The sequence below is a fragment of the Petaurus breviceps genome, unplaced genomic scaffold, assembly GCF_028583685.1.
Source record: "Petaurus breviceps papuanus isolate PSGF00001 unplaced genomic scaffold, PetGlider_PUasm1.0 90535, whole genome shotgun sequence".
NCBI lineage: Eukaryota > Metazoa > Chordata > Mammalia > Diprotodontia > Petauridae > Petaurus > Petaurus breviceps.
Genome location: NW_027187270.1, coordinates 4,504,001 through 4,520,097, shown reverse-complemented (window position 1 = coordinate 4,520,097; position 16,097 = coordinate 4,504,001). Strand labels below are relative to the sequence as shown.

The 16,097-nt window shown below is 43.0% G+C and overlaps 1 protein-coding gene across 5 annotated transcripts in view; it reads left to right on the top strand.

The window, feature by feature from the left end:
- The window catches only part of ZDHHC15 (zinc finger DHHC-type palmitoyltransferase 15), an 80,497-nt gene that overhangs the window by 21,915 nt on the left and 42,485 nt on the right, over window positions 1-16,097 (top strand). For all 5 annotated transcript variants that reach the window (XM_069063119.1, XM_069063118.1, XM_069063117.1 and 2 more), the window contains exons 3-7: window positions 3,267-3,361; window positions 6,918-7,038; window positions 9,468-9,537; window positions 10,833-10,865; window positions 11,521-11,641. In XM_069063119.1, coding sequence (XP_068919220.1) covers window positions 3,267-3,361; window positions 6,918-7,038; window positions 9,468-9,537; window positions 10,833-10,865; window positions 11,521-11,641 — 440 coding nt within the window. The remainder of the gene's footprint in view (window positions 1-3,266; window positions 3,362-6,917; window positions 7,039-9,467; window positions 9,538-10,832; window positions 10,866-11,520; window positions 11,642-16,097) is intronic.

Genomic DNA, 16,097 nt, shown 5'->3' with positions numbered 1-16,097 from the left:
CGTGTAAGTCTTTCCAGGTATTTCTGAAAACATACTGCTCGTCATTTCTCATAGCACAATAGTATTCTATCACAATCATATACTACCACTTGTTCAGCCATTCCCCAGTTGATGGGCATTCCCTCAATTTCCAATTCCTCACTACCACAAAAAGACCTGCTATAAATATGTTTATACGAATACATCCTTTTCCCTTTTTTTGGATCTCTTTAGAATGCAGACCTAGTAGTAGTATTGCTGGGTCAAAGGGTATGCACAGATTTGTAGCTCATTGGGCATAGTTCCAAATTGCCCTCCAGAATGGTTGGATTATTTCATTTTTCCCACATCCCCTCCAACATTTGTCATTTTCCTTTTTTGTCATATTAGCCAATCTGATAGGTGTGAGGTGGTACCTCAGAGTTTTAATTTCCATTTCTCTAATCAGTAGTGATTTAGAGCATTTTTTTCTTTTCTTTTTTTGTTTGTTTTTTGTCTTTTTGGAGGGGGGAAGGCAGAGCAATTGGGGTTAAATGACTTGCCCAAGGTCACACAGCTAGTAAGTGTTAAAAGTGTCTGAGGCTGGATTTAAACTCAGGTCCTCCTGACTCCAGGGCCAGTGTCCATTCACTGTGCTGCCTAGCTGCCCCTAGAGCATTTTTTCATATGACTATAGATAACTTTGATTTCTTCATCTGAAAATTGCCTTCATATCCTTTGACCATTTGTCAATTGGAGAATGACTTGTATTCTCATAAATTTGACTCAGTTCTCTATGTATTTGAGAAATGAGGCCTTTATCAGAGAAACTTGCTGTAAAAACATTTTCGCCAATTTCCTGCTTTCCTTCTAATCTTGGTTTTGTTGTGCAAAGCCTTTTTAATTTAATGTAATCAAAATCATCCATTTTATATCCTGTCATGCTATCTATCTCTTGTTTGGTCAGAAATTCTTCCTTTATCCATTGATCTGACAGGTAAACTATTCCATGGTCCCCTAATTTGCTTATGGTATCATGCTTCACATCTAAATCATGTACTTACATATAATAATGCTGTGCTGTAAGAAATGATGAGCAGGGGCGGCTAGGTGGCACAGTGAGTAAAGCACCGGCCCCAGAGTCAGGAGGACCCAAGTTCGGTTCCGGCCTCAGACACTTAACACCCACACAAAAAAACTAGCCGTGTAACCTTGGGCAAGTTACTTAACCCCAATTGCCCTCCAAAAAAAAGAAATGATGAACAGGCATATTTCAGAAAAAACCTGGAAAGAATTGCATGAACTGATGCAAAGTGAAGTGAGCAGAACCTGGAGAACATTGTACACAGTAACAGCAGCACTGTACGATGATCAGCTGTGAGTGACCTAGCTGTTCTTAGCAATACAAAGATCCAAGACAATTCCAAAGGACTCCTGATGAAAAATGCTATCCACCTCCAGAGAAAGAACTGATGGAGTCTGAATGCAGATTGTGGCATACTATTTTTCACTTTGTTTTTTTTTTTCGTGTGTGTTTTTTGGTCTGTGTTTTCTTTTATAACATGACTAATATGGAAATATGTTTTGCATGATTGCACATGTATAACCTACATCAAATTGCTTACTTTGTCAATGAGGGGAGAAGAGAGGTAGGGAGAGAATTTGGAACTCAAAATTTTTTGAAAATCAATATTAAAAATTGTTTTTACATGTAATTGGAAAAAACCCAAAATATTATTTAAAAAAGAGCAAGCCCCATAATTGTTAGGCCCAAGGTGCTTATGAAGAGGCCTTTAGTTCAACCCTAATCCTCAAGTTGTTTCTAATACCACCTTGGCATGTGCACGTGGTACCCGAGTAACAAAATTCAGCCTAGGGCTTGGGGAAGGGGTGTCAGTATAGGGAGTATCCTTGGTCAGGTTTCCTATGTAAGGGCTGCTTCCGGCTCCTTTCCCCTACCTGCAGAAAAAGCAGTGCTTGGAAGGGTTCTCTCTGGCTTTGATCTCCCCATGGCTGAGGAGCAGTACCCCAGAAGCAAAAGCTCTGCTGGGTCTGTTTGCCCAAAGAGGATACTGGCCTGTTTTCTCCTGATGTCTGTTAGTAGGGCAACAGCACTTCATAAGCTGTTTGCTTTCTCCAGTTAGCTGAAACCCTACAAGAGCATCTCACTTAAAAGGAAACTGCCCATGGCTCTTACCTCATACAGGACCATTGCATATGCCAAACAATTAACCATGCACTAGGTGTCTGTGTTACATAAAAAGGGCCAGAAAGAGGGATGACATTCAGCTGCTTAGCAGCCACACTTGGGAAGGAGCCCGTGGGCAAGCTGTGCTTCCATGGAGGCATGGGGATCCTCCAGTCAGCCACTTGAACCCGTGGCTATGACCTCATCACACATAAGCAGGAAACCCCAAGTTCAAATACTGGCTTTGTTGTTGGCTTCTTGTACTTCTGTTTGATTTAGACAAATTCAACTCAGCAGACATTTATTAAACACCTACTATATGCAGTAAAGCTTCAGGCGCACCATTGGGCATGCCCAGAAACATATGCCATAGACCAGGCTTCCAAGGAGCCTGTGGTCTAAAATAGGGTGATAGAGTGCGTACACCAAGGAGAGTGAGGACCTTGCAGAGGAGAAGTCCAGGCAGTGTGCCTGGGGCTGGAAGGGTATCCAGCAAGTATCAGGAACTCTTCTTTCATTGGGCAGGCAGTAGGGAGTGGAATGGAAGAGTAACCTGATGAGCCATACATGAAGTTACTTTACTTGTCCCTTGGGCAACAGTGTGAAGTCTCCAGTGGAGAAGGGAATGACTACTGCTTGCAGGCATGGGGAAGTATGGCCATGCTTCTGTTGCTCGTGTGGGAGCGTTGACAACTACCTTTCCCTCCTGAACTGGAGTCAAGTCAAGGCATTGTTGTGTAGTGGAAAAAAACATTGGATTTGCAAGCACAGGACATGGGTTCAAATGCTGGCTCTCATGTTTACCACCTGCCCAAATGACCTTGGGCTAGTCATCTTCCCTCTACCGAGTCTACTAAGAAAACTACTGAATTTTCTCACTTCTAAACTGAGGGGTTTGGAGCAGCCCTAAATCTTGGGGATTCTATTGTAAGGAAAGTAGAATTCCACGACAGAGCCAGGAAGGGGAGTGTGGGGGGCTGCTAGACCTGGAAGTGGAAGGGCCGATTTTTTTTAAACAAGGTAAAAATTAAAGAAAGCTTGTGAGTAAACAAAATTCCTCTTGGAAGCGTGAGAACTAGACACCCAGAGGGTGGGCATTGATGTGATTTTTTTGTTTCAGTCATCTACCTCACAGTGTACCACGCTCTCTTCGTTTTCTTCATCTGGACCTACTGGAAATCCATCTTCACTCTTCCACATCAGCCACACCAGAAGGTAAGTGAAGGGGAAAGGTGGGAGACTGGGACTGCAGGGGCTTTGAAGAAGAATGGGCCAGGCCAATCAGAGATGGAAGCCCTAGGCCCTTTTATTTGATATGTTCAAGGGCAGGCCACATGGCTGACAGCCAAAGAAACCCAAGGGGAATGGCAGTGGCAGCAACGGCCCCTACACACTCACACACTCTCTCTCTGCTCTAAATCAGCTTATCCCTCTGAACCTGGGACCAGTATCTCCAGAGTGGCCCAAGGAGGAATATAAGCAGGACACTGGGTACTGAGACAAGAAGAGGGCGTGGTGACCTTGTGAGGGGCTGCCTCCCAGGACTTGGAGCCTCCTATGCCAGGCTCACACAAAGACTTTGTAGACTGGGGACATCTTCCCCATAACTTATTAGAGAATTCATCTTCACTCTGTATGTCAGGGCATCTCTAGGGGCAGTGTAACCACTGTGTTTTATAAGGAAAGTACTTTGGTTCCCCCATTCCTGAGGCAAAAAGAACCAACTAGGAAATGGGAAGTTTCGAGTTTGGAAGGTCCTAAGTATAGATGTTTCCAAATTTGGGGGCTAGGGGGAATGATGATTGGGGGAGAGCTCTAAACACCACTGGGGAACGAGGAGGGGATAAAGTCAGGACATAGACTGCTTGTTGGATGGCAAAAGACTTTTCTTTTTCTGGGCTGTAACAAGACGGGTGCCAAAATCTTTCAAAGGCAAGTAGAGGTGGGCAGACAAAGCAGACTGCCAAAGAGAGCTTGGCCGTGTGCAAAAGGAAGTCTGTATTGGCAGTAAGAGGACATCCTCCAGTAAAGACCTCCTCAGACCCCCCAGGGTAGTATTCTTTTCTAGTATGCATTTAAGAACAGACTATACGTCTGTTCTTTTTTTGACACTGCCTTTTCATCTATCCAGTTGAACCCAATCAACTGAAACCATTCAGCTCTAAGTCCATGAAAACTTGCTGATTCCAGTAGCCAAAGAAAGTTCCATCTGTGGCCTAAGAAAAGCCACCTTGGAGAGCCCCTAGACAGCTATTTCAGTCATTGGCTTCCAAGACAAAGCCTTTTCTTTCTCCTTTGGGAGAATGTGTGGCCATGGCAGGCATGTTCTTGTACATGTGCACCCCCAGGCCCCCCTCCAGATAAGTATAATGAAGAGGCCCTAAAGACTCCTGACTTAATCTCTGCTCTCCCCACGCCATGTAGGCAGAGTTTGGGAGTGCTTGGGAGAGAAGAGAACAGGATGCAGAGACGCATTGCAGATATCTGCCATTAAAGTCCCGTGTCTTTCTTACTTTGGATTAGTAAAGAGGGGATGAAAACTCCTTGGGGACTCTTTAACAACAGTGAAGCATTCATTCCTCCTGCACCGAACACGTTTTGCTGTATAGTACCAAGAGTTTGGCTCCTGAGTGCATCGACTGTCTCACTGTCTAACACCTGGTCTTGGCTGTGCTCTAAATCTTCTCTCATTTTGTTGGCCTCGTTTAGCCTCTGTCACTTAATAACCTTGGACAAGTCCCTTCCCCTTCCCCTGGCCCTCAGTTTCTTCTTCTGTCAAAGGAGGGCTGAACTAAATTATTTTTGAAATACAATTGTGACCTACCATGTGATTCCCAGTGCCCACAAAGTACCCAGCATTCTTCCAAGCCAGCAGAATCTCACCTTGGTTCTCCAGAGCACCAGACCTACAGATCATATACAGGGTGCTCCTCTGGCATGGTCTTATGTGAAGGCAGTGATTTCTCATGCCTTAGTTATACCTTTGGTTATATTTATTTGATTACCAAGGGCAAGAGGGGACTTTGAAACTTACCTTTTATGTTCTTCCATTTTTATCCCTCATTCTCTCAAGACAACAAAGTAAATCAGCTTGGTCAGCCAACTTTTTCTGTCTACTTCAAGTATTTTTCATTTTTCTGGAACCTCTTCATAATAAAAAAAATGTTTTTGATATGTAATGCTTTTTGCATCCTTGTAGTGATAGACATCTCAACCCCTTCCAATGTAGCACATGTTACTTGTGGACAGCTTTAATTATTAGAAAGGGTTTTTTTCTTATATGTAGTCATTATTTTATTCTTATGTGTAGTCAAGATTTGCTTCTAGTCTACCCATTGTTCATAGCCCTGTCTGTAGGATTAAACGAAACAAGTCTTAATTCTTTCTCCATGTGAGCATCCATCAAATATTTCAGTATAGCCATCATGGGCCTCTTAAGTCTTCCCTAGTCTAGGCTAAGCATTCCCAGTTCCTATAGTCAGTCTTTGTACAGCATGACTTCAGATCCCATCGCCATCCTGGTCACCCTCCCCTGGCCTTGATCCACTTTGCTAATGTCTTTCATGAAATATGCTATTCAAAATGGAATATGGTATTCTAGCAGCAGCTTGAGAAGAATAGAGTATAGCAGGCCTCTTGTTTCCCAAATTCTGGATGTTGTAGCCCAAGTTGAGCTAGATTTTTGGAAGAACAGCTGATATCACTGACTAATACTGAGCTCATTAAACACTAAGATCCCCAGATCTTTTTTACTTGACCCATTGCCTAACTATGTCTCTGTCATCTTGCCATTGTCTATTCGGTTCTTATGGCTGATTTTTTTTTTAATTCTAACCCCAGTTTTAATGGTTAGAAGAACTGCGAACCCAAAGGGGAGTTTACATTTTTTGATGGCATCCCCTCTGAGCAATGGTATCAACAGTGGCAAACATTTGCATCCCACTCAAGTAGCAGAATTTAGTAACCACTTGCCATTGTATATTTCTCATGAAATTTGGGGCCATGGTTCTTTTAGGACAGAAGATACAGTATGAGGCTCCAAACCAGAAATATAGGATTGCTAAAGTCTTGAGATAACTTTGTTTTTCGTAAGGCTGCACCAAAGTAGGGCATGAAGAGGAGCCCCCCTCCAGCCTCATGAAGAGTTTCTCAAGCATCCCCCAGGAGGCATCCTTGCCACTGACTAGCCAAGCACAGTAGCCATCAATAAGGTTCTGGATCATAGCCAGCTGGCAAGCATTGAAGTGATAGGCTTTGTAACCCAATTTCACCAGGATAATGGCTGGCTGAGAAAATAGCTTTATTAAAAACAAACAAGAAAAAAAAAGCTTTAAGAGTGAAAGGGGAGGAAAAAAGCCAGTGCTGCCTGTTCCCATTTTCTGCCCAGCTCAAGGTGTTTACAGCTTTCTGAATCACGCATCCCAGCACTTAATTATCTTTGCAAATGGCGTCTGAACTCTTTGGTCCTTTTCTTTCATAGTGACCAGTTCTTATTTTGTGCTTTAGCTTTCGATTGCAAGATATCAGCCAATAGGATGAGCCTGGAACAACCATTATTTATTTCTTTTTAAAAACCATCAGTGACTCATTTATCCTGCAATCAGGATAATTGGTCAGAAACCATTTCCTTGTTAATTGCACATAAAAAAGCTCTCAAGTCAGATTTGAAGTCGGGACAGGTAATTGGTATTTGCTTATGGATGGGCTTTTCAAAAGCTTTTCTCTGTACCTTGGACTAAGTGGATGTATGTTTGTGCTCCTTTTTTTTTAGTTCTTCATGTCCTATGGAGACAAGGAACGCTATGAAAATGAAGAAAGGCCTGAGGTTCAGAAGCAAATGCTCCTTGACATAGCCAAGAAGTTGCCGGTGTATACAAGGACTGGGAATGGAGGTGGGCTCATGGGGAGGGCAAAGAAAGGAAGGCCAAAATGAAAGTGGGCTCAGAAATGTTAAATGGGACAAACCAAAAGACCATAAAGGCCCCCACCCCCCAGCTCTCCAGCAAGCACCAGGGAATCCTTCCATTGATTTCTGATGATTTCTGATATTCCTCATCTGCCCATTTGTCCCAGAACCAGTAAAGCTGAGATCCTTCCATACCCAGCTGATCCCACTGTAGCTAATACAGAACAGGGTTGTTCTGGCTTGAGAGCAAGGAGGGTGACTTACTCAACATAGATCCTTGAAACCAGTATACCATGCCAGAACACTGTAGCCAGTACAGACTATGGGTAGATTAATTTGGGGGAGGGGAAGGGGAGTCTTGTCCAATACATATCATGGTGACTTGCGATGTCTGCATGGTTTTCAGAACAAATCAAATATCATGTGCTTAACTAAATATTCTAGTTAGTCGAAGGAAAAACTTCTCTAGGCCCACACAGCAAAGTCTCCATCAAACGAGCAATCTGCCATGTGTTGAGTCCCAGGGAAGAGCAGATGAAAATATGGGCATTCTCTCTCAGTTTCATCTAGTTTATCCCTATTATATACAGTAACACCCCTACTTTAAACTCCCTTTTGGGTTTACAGTTCTTCCAACCATAAAAATGGGGCTAGAATTTTTTAAAAATCAACCATAAGAACCGAATACACAATGACAGGATGAGAGAGACATAGTTAAGCAGCAGGTTGAGTTAAAAAGATCTGGGGATCTTATGTTTACTGTATGTACCACATACAGTGCCTTCCTGGATGCCTTATTTCCTCACATATGCACTCCTCTACCAAGGTAGATTGTAATCCTTTTCGGCTTTAATAGGCAAACTTCATGAGTTGCTCGGGCCAAAAAATTCACTCTCAGTTGACCAACCGTCTTATCGGAGTCCCTTTGAGCGACACTAGGCTACACCATCACTGGGCCAGGCCTTTGCAGTCTGGAAGGCCCTCCCAGAGCTTGTGCCCCACTGGCCTGCCTCTGAAGACCCTCATGTCACCCCATTAAGGGCTTTAGTAGAGGCCCGTCCATACCATCCTGTAAGATCATAGGACCCAATATCTAGAGCTGAAAGAGACCTTGGGTCTCAGAATCCCACCTCTTCATTTCACAGAAAGGGGAAACTGAAGGCCCAGGAAGGTTGTGACTTGCCCAAGGTCAGAGAGGGAATATGTGTCATGTCTGGGATTTGAATGCAGGTCCTTGAACCCCAAACCCAGTTTTCTTTCCTCAGTACTGTGTTCCCCCCTTAGTACATATAATAACAATAAAAAGAACCATGCTGTCCTTTAACAATCACTCTTTGCCGAACAGTTTCTGATCTTTGCCTAATTACCATTCAGTCTCCAAATGTAAATTATTCATCTTTATTTTTATAAAAAAGAAACTGGGGTGAAAGAAGTTTTAAGTAAATTGCCCTAGACTAGTTAAGCCATTGGTAGCAGGGCTTTGTTTTTTTCATAGCTTTCAGTGATATCTTTGAGTTTTATATCATCTAGATTTTCTCCCATATCCCTCCCTTCCTCTTCCCAGAGAGCCCTCCTGTATAACAGAACATTTTTTTTTTAATTTAGCAAAACCACACAAAACATTGCAAAAACCCGTCATTGTTTGCAGTGTTCCCCACTCAGATCTGTCTTCCCCTGCTCCCCACACTCTCATCTCTGCCAAGGAGCAGAGAGGAGGGAGCTTCTCAGATCCCTGCTTTGGAGCCAAGCTTGTTCTTTTTAATTTCACAGCCTTCGGTTTTGATTGGCTTGTGGCTATTGTTCTTTCCATTTGCATTATTGTGGTCATCATGTGTATTATTTTCCTGACTCTGCTTATGTCACTTTATATCAGTTCAGAGAGTTCTTCCCATTCTCCTCTGGATTCATCATGTTTCTCATTTCTTATGATTAACATATTCTGTTACATTCATGTACCACAGTTTGTTTCACCATGAAGATTTTGGTGTATATGGAGCCTTATTTTTTGCCAATGACCTCCTTGGTAATGATACATGCCCAGCAACAGAATCTTTGGGTCAAAGGATACAATAGAGGGCTTTTTTTTTGTTTTGGGGTTGTTTTTTTTTTTTTTGCTTTTTGGAGAGGGAAGGTAGGGTTAATTGGAGTTAAGTGACTTGCCCAAGGTCATGTGGCTAGTTTTTGTGTTAAGTGTCTGAGGCTGGATTTGAGCTCAGGTCCTCCTGACTCCAGGGCCACTGTTCTATTCACTGCACCATCTAGCCACCCTAGAATTTGTTTTAAACTAAAGGGATTCCTGGGTCTAGGCCTTGTGCTCATCTATCTGGAGAACAGCTTGCCTGGTGGGGGTCTTCAAAGACTTTTCCATGTGCAAGTGAGCCTTGACCCTTACTAACCTCCTTATATTTCTTCTAGCTGTACGATTCTGTGACCGGTGCCATCTGATCAAGCCTGATCGCTGCCACCACTGCTCTGTCTGTGCCATGTGAGTGACAATAATATTTCCCGAGTGCTAAGCTTGCCCACTGTTAGTTGCCTAGGCAACAAGAAGACTGGTCTTTACATGTGACGATACCAGGGCATCTCCCTTAAGTCAGAGATGTCCAAGCTAAAAATGCTTTCACGAGGATGATGCTTTAGACCAGGAGTTCTTAACACAGGGGCTATAAACTTAATTATATTTTTATATTTTGGTAACTATATTTCAAGGTAATCAATTTCCTTTGTAATCCTATGTTTTTTATATTATTTTATGCATTATAAAACATGCTTCTCAGAAGGGGGCCACAGGCTTCCCCAGACTGCCAGAGGGTTCCACGACACAACAAAAGTTAAGAATCTCTCTTTTTAGACAGAAAAGAGAAACAGGGTCCCAGTGGGGTGGGAAGGGAAGGGGGCAAAGAGAATTCTAGGTGCAAGTCCTTTCAAGCCCTTGTTTTCCCTAGGTGAGTTGCTTTGCCCATATTCTTTTCACCTGTGAAACCCTTTGGGGGTTATCCCAGGCTTTATCTGTGCTATTTACTTGGAAAGGAGAGGTATGGACAGTGTCAGGGTAGGGGCAAGGAGAATGGCAGAAAAAAAGATAGTGCAGCAAGACGACAGAGTGTATAAGAGGCATAGTGAGACAGAGAAGGTGCCTGAGGCCTTGACTCTCTTGGAGTTTTGAGGCCTCCAGCCCCTTCACAAGGTTATTTCAAGGCCAGTTATTTGGTGTCAGCTTGATCCCATGACATGATCAATCACATCCTTTAATCACATCCTTGAAAGAGCCAAGGACTCCCTCCAGGGTAGTGGAGGGGTTGTGTGTTGGGGGAAGAGGTGTGGGCGGTGTCTCAGGAATGGATCTCTGGGACAGGCAGTTGCAGCGGCATCTCTCTCCTCCCCCAAAATGACACCTCTCATACCATAGCCCAGCCACAGAATCACCCCTCTGTGGTAATGATATGAATAATGTGTCAACACATCGGGGAGCCTTGGTTTTGTCAGTGTGAGAAACTCCCTCTTTAGCAACTCCTTCCACCAACACAGATCTGCTTGGGATGCAGGACATAAGTTGCCAGAGGCACAGAGAGGTGATGTGCCTGGCCCACTATCTGTCACACAGTCGTTAAGTATTAGAGGCAAAAATTGATCCAAGGTCTTCCTGACTCTAGGCCTAGCATTCACTCTGTGTTTTCTAGTGATGATGAGAATAGAAGCTGATGTTTATAGTGTTTTGCAAAGAAGTGTTTCCTTATTAGCATCTTCTTACTCTCTCCTGTTGTATTTTGTCTCTTGTAGGTGCGTCTTGAAAATGGACCATCACTGTCCTTGGTACGTGCTCCTGATTGACTTCTTACCTGTAACAGGGCAAAGCTGCTTATGTGTCCACTCTTTGCCAGCTCGTTTCCTTCTGCCCCTGTACTTCAATGGCCTTTTGGGGGACTCAGCCCAATAGAGTCAGAATGAATAGGTGTAGTTCTGCCCATGCATTCCTAAAGCCACAGAGCAGATAGATTCCTTCCTGTTCACTGCCTTTAACAAGCAGCCCCATGGTTAACATGAGTTCAATTCTCTTCCACATTTCAGATCTGTTTCCAGCTGCCCCGATGGCTGGAATACTCTGGCCCAGTATTATTCCTTTCAGCTGCCCTCTTCCCATTACAGTTTGGCAGATATGGGGGGATCAGATTGGATTAGCTCACCATGGGCTAGAACACCCCCCACTCCTCAGCTCTGCACAGCTGCCTAGGCCACCGTGGATTCCCAACAGCAGATTGACTTGGTAGGCAGGGCATGGATTCCTGGGACTGCAGATGGAGACAGAAATGAGGATGAAATTTGAACTTGATTTCTCTCTGGTAATTCTATTCTGTGGGCCTCCCACATGGCCCAAAATGAGGCAGCAAGGGAGACCTGCTTCCCTTGTTTCATCTGTTGCTGTAGCCCATCTCAACATGCTCCAATTCTTGATTCTTTGTGTTTTTAGGGTGAATAACTGCATTGGATTTTCCAACTACAAATTCTTCCTTCAGTTCTTGGCCTACTCTGTTCTCTACTGCCTCTACATTGCTGCCACTGTTTTCCAGTATTTCATCAAGTATTGGGTGGTAAGTTCGGGAATCCTGAAGGGTTCATTTCCTCATTTACCAGCACCTTCACCCATCTCTATCTAGGCCCACCTTGCTGTATGTTTTAGAAAGTGAACACTCTATATTGAGGGGAAATGGATGCCTGTGGAGAGGAGTTTAAATAACTAGAGTCTAAGGACTGCACCTGCGGTTTCATTGGTTAAGGCAAACTCCCATATGTGGAAACTCCCTCCATCAATGTAGGTCGTCACCTCCTCGATTTAAAATCCTAAAGAGTTGCACAGAGCCCTGAGAGGTGTTTTAGACAACTTAGATTAACTGATACAGAGTGCAGTGAGGAGAAGCAGGAGGTCATTGTGCACGGGAATAGCCATGTTGGGCAATGATCAGCTGTGAAAGACCTAGCTTCTCTGATCAAGACAGGGATCCAAGACAGTTCGGAAGAACCCATGATGAAAAATGCTCTCCACCTCCAGAGAGAGAGCTGATGAGCTCACAGTGCAGGCGGAAGCAGACTTTTCCCACTTTCTTTGTTTCTTCTTTATTATTGTTGTTTTTGTAACATGGCTGATATGGAAATGTGTTTTGTATGACTCCAAATGTATAATTGATATCATCTCTCTTGCCTTCTTGATGTATGGGAGAGGGGTGGGAACCAGGGAGAGAATTTGGACCTCACAATTTTTTTTTCCATTTCAGAACACATTTTTATTTGCTCCTTAACCATCTCCCTTCTTTTTTTTTTTTAGCAAAGAAACCCATTTATTCAATTCAGAAAAAGTATACATATGAACATATATATACCTAGCAATTGAATGAACTCTTCTTTTGTAACTGAGATAACTCAACTCAATCAAGAGTTTCAGGTCTCACACAAGGGAAGATTCCCCAAAGTCTGTGATGTAGCAAGCTACGTATAGGGACATTATAGAGACTATCTGTTTCTCTACATGTTAACTTCTTCCCAGAGTCTTTCTCTCCTTCAGTGATCTGAAGAAAGGTTGGAATAACACATCTTTCTCAAATATGGAAGCCAAAACAGTTAAGTTCTCAACCTGCCCCTCATGCAGATGCGACACATTGAGTCATTAATTTTCACAAATGGAAAGAGAGCCCCATGAAATTCACCCTTTGAGTCACATGTTACACATAAAATAGGGGTAATAATAATACTTACCTCCCAAGGTTGTCATAAGGATCAAATGAGACAATATATACACAGTATTTTGCAAACCTTAAAGAGTTATATAACGGTTATTACTCTTATTACCATTATTATTGCTATTACTAATGCTACAATTCTCACTTTTAATTTAGTCTTGCTTTTTCATACCCAGATGGGTTCCTTTTTTTAAAAAAATTAGGTCATTTTATTATTTTTTTAATGCTTTATTAACTTCTGATTTACATCATTCATTTCTGCCAGATTTTGAGTTACAAATTTTCTCCCCGTTTTTCCCCTACCCACCACCCCAAATAGCAGTCCCACAGGATATCCCCTCCTCCAATCTGCTCTCTCCCATATTTTCTCCCATACCCCTTTCAACTTTTCCAGTGGATCTCTATGCCCTGGTGCCTGTATATCTTATTTCCCAATTACATGTAAGATGGTATTAATAATAGTATACATATATATATGTATATATACACACACATATATATACATGCATACACATATATATATTTGAATATTTGATTTTAAAACTTTCAATTCCAGATTCATTCCCTTCCTTCCTTGTCACCCACCCTTACTGGGAAGATATACAGTTCAGTATAGGTTGTACATGTGTGGCTAATGCAAAACAATAACATAGTAGATAGATTATAAAAGACTGACTATATTTCCCTCCCTCCTATCCCACCTCCCACTTGTTCTATTCTCTACTTTGATCCCGTCTATTTTCAAAAGTGGGTGCTTCCAACTTCCCTCCCCCCCAGCCTACCCTCCCTTCTATCATCCCCCGTCTCATCTCCTTCCCCCCCTATTCTCCTGGAGGGTGAGATACCCTATTTAGTGTGTATTTAACTCCCTCCTCAAGCCAAATTCAATGGGAATAAGGTTGATCCATTCCCTTTTGCCTTCCTATTCTTCTCCTCCATTGTAACCATTTTCCCTTGCCTCTTTTGTATGAGATAGTTTACACCAATCAGTCTCTCCCCATCTCCTCTCATTATATTCCTCTCACCTCTTTATTTCACCTTTTAAGTATCATTCCTTCCTGTTAAATTGGTCCTGTGCCCTCTATCTATGTATACCTTTAAACATATATACACACATTCACATAGGTATTCATATGCCCATATACTCTCATATATAGACATATATATATATATATTTCTAATCCCTTCAACTACTGAGAAAAGTTTCATAAGTTACAATTATTGTTTTTCCATGTAGGAATGTTAATAGTTCAACTTTGATAAGTTCCTTATGATTCCTTTTCCCTGTTTACCTTCTCATGCTTCTCTTGCTTCTTGTATCTGAATGTCAAATTTTCTATTCAACTCTGGTTTTTTTCAGCAAGAATGCTTGAAAGTCCTCTATTCCACTGAATGACCATATTTTCCCCTGAAACATGATACTCAGTTTTGCTGGGTAGGTGACTCTTGGTTTTAATCCCAGCTCCTTTGCCCTCCAGAATATCATATTCCAAGCCCTTCAATCCCTCAGCGTAGAAGCTGCCAGGTCCTAGGTTATCCTGATTGTGTTTCCACAATATTCAAATTGTTTCTTCCTGGCTGCTTGTAATATTCTCTCCTTAATCTGGGAATTCTGGAACCTGGCTATAATATTCCTACGAGTTTTCTGTTTGGGATCTTTTTCAGGAAGTGATCGGTGGATTCTTTCAACCTCTGTTTTGCCCTCTGGTTCTAAAACATCAGGGCAGTTTTCTTCTCCATTCCTGGAGGATGATTTCTAGGTTCTTACTTTGGTCATGGCTTTCAGGTAGTCCAATAATTTTTAAATTATCTCTTCTGGATTTATTTTCCAGGTCAGTGGTTTTTCCCATGAGATATTTCACATTGCCTTCTATTCTTTCATTTGTTTGGATCTGTTTAACAGCATCTTGATTTCTCATAAAGTCATTAGTTTCCATTTGCTCCAATCTAATTCTGAAGCAATGATTCTCCTCATTGAGTTTTTGAGATTCTTTTTCCATCTGGCAAATTCGGCTTTTTAAGGCATTCTTCTTCTCATTGCCTTTTTGAGCCTCCTTTGCCATTTGAGTCAGTCTTATTTTATTTTCCTCAGTCGGGCTGTTGACTCTCATTTCATAATTTTCTTGCATCGTTCTCATTTCTCTTCCCAATTTTTCCTCCACTTCTCTTATTTGGTTTTCAAAATCTTTCTTAAGGTCCTCTATGGCCTGTAACCAGCTTGTATTTTCCTTTGAAGCTTTTGGTGCAGGAGTTCTGACTTCACTGTTTTCCTCCTGTTCCATGCTTTGCTCCTTCTTGTCCCCAAAATAGGAGTGTATTGTTGGAATCTTCTGTCTGCTTTGTTTCCTTTGCCTGTTCATTTTGCCACTCAATTACTTGACTTTTGGGCTTTTTGCCACAGTAGGACTCTGCCACCAGACAGGGGAGCTTTCTTCCCAAAGGCTGGGGTTTTCTCAGCTGCCAGAGGTATTAATTAGATGGGTGCCCTCTCTGAGGTCTCCACACGCTCTGGCAAGCTGGACACACACCCCAGAACCTCCACCCTAGACTGCAATCCAGATCCAAGCAGGTTAAAGCAAGAGCGATTACCCCTCAGACTGGTGCTTGGTCCCCCTACAGTCTGCAGGCTAGGAGCTGAAGCCACCACATGGTGCTGGCAGGCTGTGCTGGCGTCTCAGCGGCTTTTCGCCCTGGGGGTAAAAGCCACGCACTCCCACTTACTGGTCCCAAAGTCCAGACTGCCCTGACCTCTCACTTTGTCCTTTGTGTCTACGTGTTGATAAATCTGGAAACGGCCACAGCTGCTGCTGATCTGGAGTCCCTCTGGCCAGTGGCTGGTCAGGTCCGCCCTGGGGCTAAAGCCTCCGCGTGGGGCTGGGCTCAGCTCCCAGAGTGCTGTGCTAGATTCCTGCCGGCCTGCCAGGCTGTCCTCAGCGGGAGGTTAGCTTCTCTGTGTCATTTTGTGGGTTCTGCAGCTCCAAAGTTTGTTTAGAGTCCCCTTTTTACATGGATTGGGGAGGGTGGAAGATGGAGCCGCGGGAGGGTCGTGCTTCTACTCCATCTTCCACAATTTTTTTTAATGAATGTTAAAAGAGGTGACCTACCCAGAGTCACACAGCCATATGTATCAGAGGCAGAACATGAACTCGTCTCCCTGGCTTGGAGACCAACTCTCCAGCCCCTTTCATTATGGTCCAATTCACTAAGGCCTGTAGGATCTTACTGCTGACATAGCTCTTAATGACTTGACCATCCAGGACCTGATGTGTACATCTCTTACCAAGTCCACTCTTACAGAACAGGGAGAATATGA